The 15,106-nt window shown below is 40.7% G+C and overlaps 1 protein-coding gene across 1 annotated transcript; it reads right to left on the reverse strand.

Annotated features, from left to right (window-relative positions):
• Positions 1-8,904: 8,904 nt before the first annotated feature.
• Positions 8,905-13,407, reverse strand: dpm2 (dolichyl-phosphate mannosyltransferase subunit 2, regulatory). The gene is made up of 4 exons (XM_071521183.1): positions 13,356-13,407; positions 11,820-11,909; positions 10,846-10,948; positions 8,905-9,858 (listed from the first exon to the last, which is right to left on the reverse strand). The coding sequence occupies exons 1-4, from the start codon at positions 13,356-13,358 to the stop codon at positions 9,803-9,805; spliced, it is 252 nt and encodes an 83-aa protein (XP_071377284.1). The 5' UTR covers positions 13,359-13,407; the 3' UTR covers positions 8,905-9,802.
• Between the last annotated feature and the right edge of the window lie 1,699 nt (positions 13,408-15,106).

Below are 15,106 nucleotides of genomic sequence, written 5' to 3' on the forward strand. Positions count from 1 at the left end.
AAGGCCTTCTCACTGTTTTGTTAGATGTTGCTACTTTTTGCTGTGGGTATAGGATGGCACATGACCAAATTACAATTTTGATTTAGAAATTTAAAAGGCACACAATGTTCATTTATTAATTGCTGTCACACAGTATCATTAACTTTCTGCTTACGTAGCTAACATAGTGAAAGTACACAATCCTTGTAGCGAAAGATGAAAAAGAAAAGTACTCTTCACTGAAAATTTCAAAGAGGAAAGATACTAAGAGAGGTTCAGGTATTTCCACATATACAAAGTTACTCTTGGAGGCAAGGAATTGAAAGAAAGAAAGAAAGTTTCTATATTGACCTAATCTCCCTGAACTGTCTTACTATTTAGAGTTTCCTCCATCTTCCTAGACCATATATCAAAATATGTCATGCCCATGACCCCAGGGGCAGAGACTCACCTATAAAGGTAGGTGATTACATCCACCACAACCTCTTTACCTTTCTCGCCAAACTTCAGAGACTTGCTCTCAAGTAGGACAATTCTGTGTTTTCTTTGACTCACTGGCTTGGAATCGAACACCCGTGGGTGCTGGTGCAGGAATGCCCCTGAGGATTGCAGTGGTCTCTTTTATAATATATTATTCTGTTGAGGAGTTAAAGCTGACGTCTCACTGGTTTGCAAGAGCTTTGACTGCGCAGTTGCTGTTCTAGGCTCGGGTCCACTTGAGTTTGTCTGTTAGCAGGATTCCGAAAAAACTACTGGCCCGATTTTCATGAAACTTTGTCAAAGGAATGGATCCGGATCCGACTCACGAACAAGCAATAATAGCACGAACCTTGGCGGAGGTCTGCTCTCTCCGAGTGCCCTTCTAGTTTATTATTCGTTGATTTTGTTCTATCATCTGATAATTGATTAAGACACAATCAGATATCCGGTGATTGTGAAAAGAGCCAAAAAAGAATTGTAATGACTGTGATTCACCTGACAGGTTGACAGCTTGATTAGGTCCACCTCATGCAGGATATTAAAGACCCCTGTGATACAGCACTGGATTTGTCCAGTGAAGAGAGGATTCAGAGGCCGCATCGCATGGAACGTTCTGCTTGCACCAGAGCTGGCCAGTGGTCCTCCTCATCTCATGGTAGCGAGAGACACAGAGTCAAGAAGCATAACTGGTCTTGTCAACACTCCAGGGGGCAGAGCCAGGAGAGTCCTAGCAAGCATCCAGACTTGCTATCCCTGTCCACGAACAGAGAAGGTAGCTCAAGAGCCCATCCAGCGTGTGCTAAAGATACTCACTTACCTGGACTGGTTGGTGTATGCACCATCACAAGACTGAGTGTTAGTAGGCACACACAGTTGCTATCTCATGTGCAGACCTTGGGGTCCAGAGTGAACTGGAAGAAAAGCAACTTGCAGCCAACACAGCAGGTTATGTTTGTTGGGTTGAAGCTCAAATCGGTGACAATGAAGGTATCCTGAACGAAGGGTCGAGAAGTTGGTGTCCCTCCTCGAGCGCCTCAAGCAAGATGCGTACAGGAGTTGCCAGAGTTCCAGCGCCTTTTGGGCACAATGGTGGCTACAGCAGTGGTGGTTCCCTTGGGATTGCTGAGGGCCAGGCCCTTTCAGTGGTAGCGCAAGGCCTTCCAACTACACCCAAAGACAGACAGCATGGTGAATTTAAAGGTGACAATAAAGGTGACAAAGTCTTGGGCGGGGAATGGCGCCTCCATCTAGTGGTGATGTCACAGATTTGGCGTCAATTCAGCAGGGCCAGAGTGGATCTTTTTGTCTCTTGGTCTTGCTTTTTCCCCTAATCTCACTGGTCTTGAGACAGGTCAAGCTCGGAAGGTGCAGGGTCTTTCTAGTGGCCCTGAGATGGCCAGGGGGGCTGTGGTTTCTGGGGCTTCAGGATCTGATGTTGGGGAGTTCTTGGGCTGAGGGGGCTAATGTGGGGGATCCCGGCTTGCAGGAAGTAGGCAGAGCTGTGTAGGAGACCCTGAGGAATGCCCGGGATCCTTCCACAAGGGAGCACTAGGCAGCAAGGCGGAGACTGTTTTCTATGTGCATGGTGTGCCAGCAGTCCAGTATCCTGCTCTATGCCACTCATACTTTTTTCTACAATATAGCATCTGACTTGAGCAGGTGGTATTTTTTGTAGCATGGTGTGCTTCTATGAATCATTTTCACAATATGAAAATGAGCAAAAGGGGTGGAAGGACGGGGAAAACAGTAACGCTAATACCGTCCCAGTATTTCACGTTTATGAATGAGAAAACACCCTACCGTTACAGTATCTGCCTCTAACGTCACGCTAAACCTGCTGGTAAGTTTTATGAATGAGCCCCGCAGTCTGTTCTGGATAAAGGGAAGACAGCCAACATGGTGAAGGTGTAAGTGGCTGCAATTTCAGCCTCCCATGCGACAGTAGGTGGGAACACAGTAGGCAAGCATCTTGTGTCCCAGTTCCTTAATAGGCTGTATCGAGTTGCCCCAAGGTGTTCACAGTGGGCCCCAGCCCTTAAATATTTTTTGTGCTGTATTTTCTATCAACATTGCTGTGAAAGGTGTACAACTTTTCTGCATCTACCTCAACATTCAAAGTGCGGTTATTTGGCTCAGCTGTGATGGATTTGCATGAAATTTGCCATGCATATTCAAGACTGACTTTAGTGTGATAGTTTGATAGTTTGAACCCACCTTGAGTTTTAACCCATTATGCATTTATCATACCATAGGCCACACCCACTTGGACCAATCACAACCAAACTCCATATTATGGCTTTAAAAGAATAGCTCACCCAAAAATGAAAACGTCATCATCTATTCACCCTCATGTCAGTCAAAACACCAGTGTATTTTTGGGTGAACTATTCCTTTAACTTGACCCTAAAGTTCATGTACCAAATATTGTACCATTTGGTCCATCCAATTCTGAAATTTTTGGCATTTGTGGTGCCCCCTATGGGTTGATTTAGAAATCCTGCTGCATAGATTCTTCATGAACAAACGGTTCATGGACAAAACGGTTGATCAATTTTGTGTTGGGCCACACCCGTTGTCATGTTCATTGGTCAATATTGTTTATGTGATTGAGCCTGTTAATACAACATTGGTGTATCAAGGCCCCATTTGGATGTGTACCAAATTTGGCATTGATATTTTTCACTATTTTTCAAAAAATGCAAATGAGCAACAATTGGCATATTTGTCGAGCATACTCAAGAGAATATGTGTAGCAAGGTTCATGTCAATCAGTGCAGGAATTACAGCCTATCAAAGGTTTAAAATTTAGACCTTTAATTATGGTGCCCCTATCAGGCCAATTGGGATCATACTTATTGGGAAGCATTTACACACCATCATCTATCATTCTGTCCATCATTCTGTCATGTCTCTATCATGTAACATCTCACAGTAATTAGAGAATTGGCAGAAGAAGAAGAAGAAGAAGAAGGAAATTGTTAGCAGCAATGTGGTGGCCAGGTTATGCGGAAAAAAAGGGAGTAAAGAGAAGGAACGTGGAAGGAAGAAGATGAGAGGATAAGGAAGAAGAGGAAGGAGAAGTCCAAATTTAGTATTACAGAGTTTAATTGTTTATAGTAGCTGGTTATAGGACCATAAGAGGGCCATGAACTGAATAAGCCATTTGAAAAGTAGGTTACCTTTGAGGTTGTTTCTCAAACATTAAGGGCAGCATTTCAAATTAATTGTTTACATCATAATTCCTGATAATATATTCAATTCCTTTTATTTAAACAGGTAAGTCCCATTGAGATCGAGATCTCGTTTTCAAGAGAGACTTGTGTACACAACAAGAAAACAAAACAAACAAAATAACAAAAGTTATTTCCAGACAATCCACATGCAGACAAAATAAGAAAACTATGAGAAACAAGAGCAATCCCTATATAATGCATCATCCAGCAGCACCCTAAACGTCTCTATGGAGACAAGTCGGTCCAATTTGAGTGAGTCCATCTATTAGGAGCGTAAAAGGTGAAAGCGGTCTTTCCTGACTCTGTGTTCACACGAGGAATGTCCAATCTAATGTATGCCTGCGAACGTGTCTGATATCCTGTAGCACTGAAGCTTAAAAGCGAAGACAAATACAGTGGTAGCTTGCCACGTAAGGCTTTGTAAATAAACAAAAGGCAGTGTTGTTCTCTTCGAGTGGTAAGAGATGGCCATCCTACTTTCTCATAGAGAATACAATGATGTGTTCTAAGCCGGTGCCTATGTCACCGGTTATAAATCTAAGAGCACTGTGGTAAACAGCATCAAGGGGTTTGAGTCTCAGGGCCCCAGCGTGCATATAAATCACATCTGCATAATCAAGCACTGATAAAAATGTTGCTTGGACAATCTGGATCCTACTACTCATTGTAAGGCATTGCTTATTTCTAAAAAAAGAAACCCAGTTTAAACTTTAGTTTCTTAGTCAGTTCATTGACATGGGTTTTAAAAGACATTTTTTCATCTAACCAGATACCTAGGTACTTGTAACACTGGACCTTGTGAATTTGAACTCCATTTATTGTACTAATGTTAAAATTCATAGGATTTTTTTGTATGTGAACTGGTAAAGAGCATGTATTTTGTCTTATCTTGGTTTAGCACAAGCTTAAGTTTAATCAGGGCATTTTGAATGGCCAAAAAATCTGACTGTAAATTAGTAAAAGCTTTGTCAATAGAGGGCGCTGATGAGTAAATTACAGTGTCATCAGCATAATAATGAATAGAGCTGTTCTGAATTAAGCAGCCCAGCTCATTTATGTACAACGTGAACAAGATAGGACCTAAAACTGAGCCTACTATGTCGAGGTCTGAAACCAGATTGATGGGAGTTTAAAGTACGAGTATGATCAGACAGAAATTGATTTATTTATTATTTAATTTTAATTTTGGACATGGCTGCCTAAAGAATACTAAACCAGCACAAAAACAAAGTGTTTTCAGCCATACAGGCTTGAACCCCTAAATATGAGAGCAGAGCTTGTGTGTTTCTGGGTGATTTAAGAGCACAGAAGAAGCACAGGGCCAGTCTGCAGTAACAAAAAGTAAAAGGAGGAAGGAAGCTGTTTAAGCAAGGAAGGAAAAAAGGCAAATGAATGGACAATATGGTGAGAGTTAAAGGGGCAATAAGTAAGATTTTTAGCACAAAATGAACATAATCTGTGGTGCTTTGATAGGGTTCTTGATCAATACGAATGACTCAACCATTACTTTGCCAGGTGGTGAGATTTCTGGCTTTTAAAACTCACATTGTGGCCCATACTCCATTGGCGTTTCAAGATAATCCCAATCACTGAGAAACGTTCACTTTAACTACACCCTCCATTTTGGAATGGGCTCGTCATCCAGCGTTATCCCCTTTTTACTTCAGGTTACTGAAATTGATCAAGACTGTAGAATACTGGCTCTACCACAGCATATCTCAAACAAAAATTACAAATACCAGTGTATGTGAGTTAGATACCTCCAAATGAGTTTTGGGTCTTTCAACACTGTGCACATGCTTCAGTGTCAAGTGAGCTTGTCAATTTTACATATAGGCACGCTTGCCAACTACTGTCTTACCTATAGGCATTTTGTGCTAAATGCATCTAAATCATATCCTGACCATCTACAATGGTCTAGTGATATGCTACTGGTCAATTAATTAAATAATTATACTTTAAATTATTAATCTCCACAATCCCATGGAGAGGGTGAGGCACATAGGCTTAACAACACACGCTCCAAAAAAAAAAGCATGCATGAACACCTGAAATGTAGGACTCATTCACGTAATCCATGGAGGAGATTTATGGGTCGAAGATGTAAGCATGAAATAGTAGCATAAAAGCATACAATATACATTTTATTTGTGAACGAAAAGTAGTTCATGCATTCACTTTCACCTGCAAAGTTGGGTTTGTTTACATCGTTAGTCCCGCCTTACATGGCACTTCTCACCCGTCGCAGGTTGAGCAGTCTCTTGGCTTCTGTCCAATCCTGAGGCCTTCTCTGCAGCCTCTGTGGTGCTTTTGATGGCTTTGCACTTGTGCATGCTTGTGATGCCAGGAAACTGTTAGTGCTGCACTTAGACTGGCCCACAAACTCTTTGCAGCCCACCAACATGACCACCTGGCTTCAATGGTTGTAGCGTGGGAATTTAAGCTTTCTCCCCAGCTAGCTTCAGCTGCCAGTCTTAGAGCTGTACTGATATTCTCAGCTGGGGTTGAAGTTTCTTCCCCACTTCCTGGGCTGAAGGACTTGGTTTGGGTGATGCCTCTGCAGATAGTGTCTGCAACAGCATTTAGCACCTGGCTGTGGTGCATGCCAATGAGAGCAGTAGTAGTACTAGCCCTTCCAGAGCTTTTGGTTTTAGCAGTAGTAGTAGTAGTTAGTGATTAAGTTTGTGATAAAATACTAGGACTGTCAAATGAAGTGTCAAATGACCTTGTTGACAAATTAATTTGCAACAGCACCTAGATGGCTGAATACTGTCTCTTCTAGGCATGGATGGATTACTGAATGGGCCAACTGGGCACAGGCTCAGGGGCCCAAGATCTCCAGGGGGCCCCTAAGCCAGAGCCTGATACATGATGATGCTGTCACTAACTTTACATTTACTGAGTCATTTATATCAACACCAAAGCCTATAATAACCTAAACATTTGTTTTGAAGGTGTCAACATGGCACTGTCACAGTGAGTGTTCCCCTCAGATTTGGACTAAAAATGCACACTTCACTGCTAAAGTGCTATAGATAAACTGTCACAGTATGGCCCACTGACTCATATACCATGCAGCTTCTGTGTGTCCATACAGTAGATTTTGGGGCATTGCAGGCAATCAGAGGCATTTTGCACTTTAAAATATGTTTTTTAGGCCTAGAATAATGTGTTTGCACCTTGTAATTCCTTTGTAATTGCGTATTTAGTTTCCTATCCCAGAAGTGCAATAACAAAAAGTAGTAGGTATCTGTGCCCAGGGGCCCTTTGTCTCATAATCCGCATATGCTTCTAGGAAGTTAATAACAGCTCAAGACAGCAGTGGTCACAGAATAAGTAAATTTGGCCTTGTCAAGTGAGGGAGATCTTAAAGCTGATCTTCTCACCTTTTTGCAAATAAAACTGTTCAATTTAGCCAGTTTCAACATTGTGACTGGGGCAGGAGCTCAGAACAGGACCTAGAAGATCAGAGAAAAATGTTGCATCGTGGACTACCTTCTGAAAATTTGGCACCAGGTCGGATTAAATGGCCGGGCAAGTTGTCCCGTCCACACCGAGCGTCCCCTTCACATAGCCTATGTAAACCCAGTGATGCTGAGCAAGCAGCTTGCACTCTTGACAACAAGCAGAGAGGTGCTCTTTTCAAGTCCTGGATCAGGGATGTAATGGAGAGTAAACCCGCCTAAACTCAGCTCATCTCTATAGGTTGTCTGTATGCATGCATCAAACTGAGGTTAGTTAAGGTCCTGATGAAGATATATTTTGCGGGGAGGGCGCATAAATTAAAGCTTTTCTGAAAACATAACTTAGTTTTTGTTATATTGGTGGTTGTTTGCCTTATGAGGATCACTGACTGGAGTTCATGGTTTACCCACCTTTTTATTTACCACTATATCACTGCCCTGCATGCTGCAGTAGCTATTTCACAATAACACACTCCTCCATAGGCTAATATTAGACCTCTTAGCATCTTGCAGCAGGGCAAATCGAGATATTTAAATAATTAGTTTTGTAGAGGTGTTATTAGTTTTTAGGTGTGTATGGTAAATGTTTAGTAAACTTTCTCCAAACCTGTAGCTTAACAGATGAATTCATTTGCTTATCAATATGCTTAGTCAGTATGGACAACAAACCTGTTTTTGTTGCTCCACCGGCATTACCTACGGGACACCCCACTCTGTGACACAGTAGGCCCACATGAGACAGTGGTTTCCAGGTGAGTATTGGTAGGTCAAGGGAATTCACTGAACTGATGCTTCTTTTTTTAAAGGGATGCGTCGCGATGCTCGCGGTCGTTTCTTATCATAGCGGTGGCGCAAATAGGAAATATCCCGATGGCAACTTGGATCTTACAAGCTTTAAAGACAGCATCCAATAGTCAAAAGTCACACAGTTAATCCTAAAACGCAGTCCGGCATGTCGATCGCATCCTGTGATAAAAGTGTTAGAGAGGTTGTGTACTTGCCTCCGTTTGGCTCATCGACGCAGCGAGTTGGGATCGGTCCGCTGCCGGTGTGGCGTGCGCTCCGCTCACATGTCAGACTGCAGTCAGTGTGCTGACACTGAGCTGAGCTGAGCGGAGCCCGGCACACCCTGCACCACATGCGCCACAGACAGACCTCCTACTGACCGGCCTGCCGGAACACCGGCCGGCCGCGCGCTGCCGCTCCACACATGGGCTCTCTAGGGGCCCCGGTGCTTTTTACATCACCAAATGTCACACATCACCCGTTATGTTCAGAGGCAGGATGATGATGTTTCTACAGCACATGCTGCTGACTCATGGCATCAAGCACTACTACTACCTTGTTCTTTTATATGAATTTTATCTTTTTATCTGTCTTTTATCTGCCTTCTATTGATGTAAAGCACTGCATGTTGTGTATGAAAAGTGCTATACAAATAAAGGTTATTATTATTATTATTACTAGGCTGCTGACTACTAATAATCATGATACTGCTACTATTATTACCCTAATAATAGGTCTACTGCTGCTATTACTACCGATAATAATACTGTTACTCTTACTACTAATAATAATACTGTTACTATATACTAACACAGCTACTATTACTACTAATAATACTGCTGCTACTAAATTTTTATAATTACAAATGAAATTATTTAAGGAAATTACATGAGCATATATTGTATATAGAGCTACGTACATTAGGATTAAAAAGGAATAACTCATAAGTCAAAAGGCAGAACTCACAACCCAAACATTTTATTTCATGTACAGATACAGGACCTTTGGCCCTTCTCCCCTTTTCAACCTTAGATTTTGTGCAACAGACTGCAGTGCAGCCAGAGTCTGGATTAGATCAGGAAAAAGGTACATCACTTGGAGTAATAAAAACATTACAAAAATGGATTCCCCATATGTCACAATATTTACAAACAACTGTGTTGCTGACATTAAAGTCGGAAATCTCACATTTTCCATCCAGTGACATGTACTCCTGTTGGTGTATTTACCACAGAGCAGGTCCACTTCACTGACAATTACCTGTGAAGGCAAAAGTGAAAGCAGTCCATTTGCTCTAAGATGCCTGCTCACTACATGATACAGACCAGACTGCCACACATCACCTGAACAAAAGCTTTCCATTTCCAATAGTTGGTCTGAGGGATTATCTACTGGATCCCCATGCAATCCTACAGAGTGCAGGAGAGGTTTCCACTGCCCCTTGGTCTAGTACATGTAACACTGGTATAAACTCACCATGTTCTCAACCCATCAGCTAGCAATCTAGCACTGCCTAATGCCTATAGAGACAGGATTTCTGCATACACCAACTGACCTCAAGCCTAGCGATGGGTCAGTGCACCTGGCAGCCCAAAGTGATTCATTGATAACTGTCAAAAAACCTTTGGACACCTTTTAAAATGACAGATTTAAAGTTGCTTTTCAACAAGATTTTTTTTCATTTTGTAAGCATTAAAAGCCTTTGACAGGGGGCAGACATGTTTTTTTTTTGGTTTTCCTGAAGAACTGTTGGAATGGAGATGGAGCCACCAGGGACGGGTTTTACAGATGGTCAAGTAGCATCGAGATTAACGTCACACACTCTGACCCACACAGCAGTCTCTCTTAAACGTCCCGGGTCTAGTCCACTTTCTTTGGCTTGCGATTCTTCCAGATGACAACTGCAGTGAAGGTCCCTATGGAGCGGATAAGCACTTTATTAAGTTTGATATGACTATTATGACAGTTTAAGGTTAATTCTCATATCTCACTCAACAACAACAACAGAGAGGACAACATTCATTCAATAAAAAAAAACATTAAGACAAGTTTTCACTAATTGTACACCTTGTAGGAGTTGAGAGAGGCGTGGATAGGTCTAAGCAAAATAAACATCTAGTGCAGTGGTTCTCAACGTGGGGTCCGGGGACCACCAGGGGTCCTTGAGGGGGTTCCAGGGGGTCCCCAGCAAATTGACGAATCGTTAAACTTCACCGTTATTTCATCATTTCAAGCTAACACAATTAGAGAATGTAGAAGAATGACTGTTTTGATCATAGTTTCTCTGTTATCTCTCTACCTACAATACAGATAGTCATGGCATTCTGTACAAAATCATATCCGACAATAAAAATATTCTCAGATTTGGGTGCGAGAGACAAAATCTCATCAAATGGGGGTCCTTGATATGAAAAAGGTTGAGAATCACTGATCTAGTGGGTTATTTTTTTTAGTAGCCTGGGGTTTTCCACAACTTTTTGAGCTCTGTATGAAAAGGTTAATGATTGATAACCCCGTTTTCAGAACCATATATACATATTTTTGCTGGCCAACCATGAAATACAGTCTTGTTACTACTCAAAGAAACTATACTGAGGGGACTTGAACACCCATGCTCCATTGGGAAACAAATGGTGAGGGCACAGAACCAGTATAGTCTTGATAAAAGCACAGTTTAGTGAGGTTTGTAATACCGTAACTGGATTATATTATCATATAATGAAGAAGAATGACAACTACTCCCCTAGGGCTCAAGGAGGCAAGTCTTCTGCCTATGTTTACAATCCAACAATGTCATGTCTATAGAGGTTTGTGACACTCCCTCCACTGTGCATTGTGTTTCATCAGTTATACTACTTATTATCAGCTATATCAGTCAGATATAGCTGCAGATATCTACTCACCTATACAGAGCAGCAGTATTACCGCTGCGATGCCAGGCAGAATGACCGAGTACTCCCGGGGAAGAAAATACTTGTGCAGCACATGATCGCTGTCCACGAAGGGCTGGAAGAGGAGATATCACATGTTTTTAATGAACAGACAATGTTCACTTGCATATGGATTATAGAGAGTGAAATTCCTCCCTCTGTTAGCATCATTGTGTAGTCCAAACAGACTGAATGGGTCTAAGTACCTCTATGAAAATGGGAATCAGTGGGTTACACTATTTTTAATACAATAATATGTGCTACTACTATAGTGTGAGGATACACCAGAAATAAATATGCAAGGTTTGGAATTCTTACACCAATGTGACACTAACATGTGATTCAGGCTTAGTGAATTAAATCTAGAGTAGATAATAGACTATGTGTAGGTTTGTATTAGGGGTCGACCGATATGGATTTTTCAGGGCCGATACTGATCATTAGTAATCAAGGAGACCAGTAACCGATAATTGGGGCCGATATACATTTGCAGTAAAAATGAAATTTTTAGTGTCATAATTTACAGAACACACAAACTCCAACACAAAACTTCCTTTAAATGCCTTAAAACATACTGTATGTTTAATTAAATCCTAGAAAACACATTTCAACATGATGTTTTGGAAAATAAAGTGCAGGGAGCTCCTAGCAGCATTTCTTGTAAACTGAACAGAAAATTTAAATAGATAAAAAATAATGAACTAACAGGTACATTTTACTGTTTACAAGTGCAGGGGGTTCCTATTTATTTTATCAGCAATCATACCAGATAAAATAGTGATTTTGATAATTGGAAAAATGATGAATATTGGATCCCCTAGTTTATACTGTCACTCAGCTGCATAGTCCCTCAGCAGAAACAAGTCATATCTTTAGGCTGTAGAATAATCATGATCCCATACATCAAGGAGTCAATCCGGCTAGGATTTTAGGGAAATGGCACCTACCAAGACGATGACCCAGACAGAGTAGTATGTAAACAGCAGCAGGCTGAAGCCCACCAGACTCATGCCAACTGCTTGGTCGATCCCAGTGGCCTGAAAACAAAGAAGCTCTGATTAGAACAATACAGTAAGCTCACTTTTAATACTTTGTTCATTACTTATCCCATAGGGCCTTCCGATTGTCCCAGACTTTTTATTCCTCCTATTTTTACATTGACATACCATGGGTGGATGGTACACACAGTGAACCTCAGACAGATATGGACAGGTAAGGGAGGATATGTGAGATGGCAGTGGGTCTAAAACCCACAGAAAATGAGTAGTTCAATGTATATTTTGGGACTGGAAAAAACTATATTTTTTCCATACTTTCCAAATTATTTTGTGCAATTTCCAAAGACTGTAAATGACTTAAATATGTTTTCATATAGGCCTATTTCAGGACTTTCTAGACCTGTACCTTACCTTTCTTCTGTATATTTTACTGAACAATTGCCAGCGTAGTGTACAAGTTGACAAGTCTGTTTTACAATGCAGTATTTTGGGAGAACCAGCAGACAAGTGAGGTGAGACATTTTTGGACATGAAAATATGTAGGCTATTGTTTTTCAAAATGGTTTTAAGTTACTGAAAATGCAAAAAAATGACAGCTATATGGTAACAGTGAGCGCTTTGCTGCCAAGTGGGAGGCTTTACTGAGAAGGAGGCTTTACAGAGAGGCTAGTTTTAGTGACAGTGCGTCACGCCAAGCTCCATTCATAAATCTGAAATTTTAATCTGATTTTGCTTTTTCTGCACACATACACGTCGTACAATATTACATAAAACAAATTTACGCTTCAGTAGTGCCCACTGGTCAATTCGGCATCGATATGATCCACCAAGCAGCATTTTACTTCAAATAAAACCTCAACTTTTACAATTTACCACGGCTCACTTCCGCACACCGCGGTGTGTTTTGGTGGAGGAAGAGTGAGGAACAGCAAGCTAGCGGATCGGTTCTAAAAGTTGAAATGTTACTGAACTAATTACTGTTTGGTGTATTTGATGTATGCCGGATTGAAAAATGCCAACCATCGATTCGTAAAGGTCTTTTGTTATGTTCAACGATGTTTCTATGTTTGCGATTAGGAATGCAACATCAAATTGACTGCTTTTTGTATTGGAGTTTGGTGTAACGTTCACTGGTTTATGGAGAGAACGGCGACAGACTGACCAAGGTTGCAGCTTCAAAAGCCTGAGCTCGCCCTGGTTTTAATCCGTTCAGTTCATTAAATCCCTTGTCCGTAAACTTAAACGGAGACGAAAAACTCACATGCTCGTCGATTTCACGCTACCTTAACCAATTTAGCAAGCTATCTTAGCTAACTAACGTTAGCACGTTTCCTATATAGATTCCAATAACTATGCATTAGCCTACATAGATTTCATGAATGAGTTAAATTAGCCACAGCTAACAATACAATTTTAGGATTTATAGCTCCAATTCTCTCTCTTTGTGTAATTTACTAAAGTTTACTTATCTTAAATCCTTCTTACCATTTCTGACGGATATTGTTTGCTGACGTTGGTTCTCCTTCTTCTTCTTGGTATTAAATTGAGGCTGACCAGAAGTAGCTGAGGCTCATTACTGCCCCCAACCTGCTAAAGACTGATTGTGGTCATGATAAAATAACCAGCTCAAATAACATATTTCTGTTACATCTAAATCACATATCATGCATCCATATTAATTAGATAAGGAAAATGGAAACTATTAGGGCTGAGCGAAAGACATATTTGTATTTCAAAAGTGCATAAATGTCATGTCTGGATCCATTACATGCTTTACAATTCATTCCAATATCCATTCAAATGGCCAATGCAGCATATGCAATTCACCCAGTGTATGTTGTATGATGTTAACTTTTTTTACAGTCCTAGTTTGGCAACCCATGGAAATTAAAAACATTTAAAAAGACAATTATAGAAGGTAAGGCACATTTATTTGCAGTTTTCTTATCTTACAATAAGCTGAATGAGCTCAGAGAATGTGAATCTGTTGCTAGTTATATGTGCTTTGTAACTACTGATTGATATTATAACTACAGGATGAAACACAAGATGAAACTACAGGGATTATGGCTGTTTTATAGCCATATTAAAATCCATATCAATAGTCACTTGTTTTGCTGACACACACTTTCTCACCTTTTCAGCTGGGATGCAAATATTCCCTCGGCTCGATGCCCTTGACGGTTGATTGCTCAAATGTTGCTTACACATTTGCAAAAAGTCCCTTGGGGAGAAGAGTTACTTTAACGCTGCAGCCTCTAACATCACTGGATTGGTTGCTGAACTAAAGAAAGTCTCTCTACAAAAAAACTGCAAAAAAAGAACTATGGCTGCTTCCCTTGGCTTTTTTTGCATGTTCAGACGAGTGAAGAGCAAAACATCTGAAAAGGCAAGTTGCACTTCCCTTGTTTTCATAGTCAAATTAATGCTATTAAACCAAAAACATGTTATATCTATCACTCAAAAGCTGCACAGCAAAAGCCGACAGTTATTTGATCTTGTATCCAGGCTTAAGTATAAGACAAGCTTATTTTAGTATTTTCTTTTTTAGTGAAATCATCTTACTGCACTGGCAGATCATTTTACCACTTTCAACAAATTTGACTTTTTTTTTTTCAGGAGAATGTAACTTGTTTCAGGACATTTACTTAGTAAAAGTGAAATTGTCTCGGAGAAAGTTTCTCGTTTCAAGATTTTCTTCATTGTTTTATGATGATTTCTTGAAAGAAGTCATATTGGCATGAATGAAAGTGAAATGTATTGAAACCAGCAAAATGATCTGCCAGTGCAGTGAGATAATTTGACTGAAAATATCATGAAATAAGCTTGATAGGTGTGGAAACAAGTTCAAATCACTGGACAGCTTGTCATTTTTTGCAGTGAATATTCTTATGTTTTCTCAGGCTGAGCCAAAGACTGCAAAAACTAGAGAGGCTTCTGACAGACAGATCGTGAACAAGTAGCGGAGAAAAGGCACACCAGTGAAGAAGAACATGCCTCCTCATCTACAGCCGACGTTTGATTCCCTGTCACGCTCTTATTTTCTTCTTCTTCTTCTATCTTCCCTATCTGAACAAGTCCCTTTCTTTGACAGCAGTTCATTAGGATACCATGCTTTTCCATTACTGTCAGAAACTCTCAACTACCAACAGAACTACAAACCTTCCCATAGCTGATGACTCCTGTCGACTCTCTAGGTCATCTGTCCTCTTTGGAGAGTTAAACCGTCCAAAGTA

This window comes from Centroberyx affinis, unplaced genomic scaffold, assembly GCF_046629955.1.
Source record: "Centroberyx affinis isolate AG114_WGS23_722 - 3 ecotype Tasmania unplaced genomic scaffold, CSIRO-AGI_Caff_v1 ptg000866l_1, whole genome shotgun sequence".
In the NCBI taxonomy this organism is placed as follows: Eukaryota; Metazoa; Chordata; class Actinopteri; order Beryciformes; family Berycidae; genus Centroberyx; species Centroberyx affinis.

Excerpts from the sequence above, each read along its gene's own strand:
- dpm2 (XM_071521183.1), bottom strand. Across the intron at positions 10,949-11,819 it reads CTGTCTGGGTCATCGTCTTG|CCCTTCGTGGACAGCGATCA; the intron begins GTAGGTGCCATT and ends CTCCTCTTCCAG. Across the intron at positions 9,859-10,845 it reads AATACTGCTGCTCTGTATAG|GGACCTTCACTGCAGTTGTC; the intron begins GTGAGTAGATAT and ends TCCGCTCCATAG.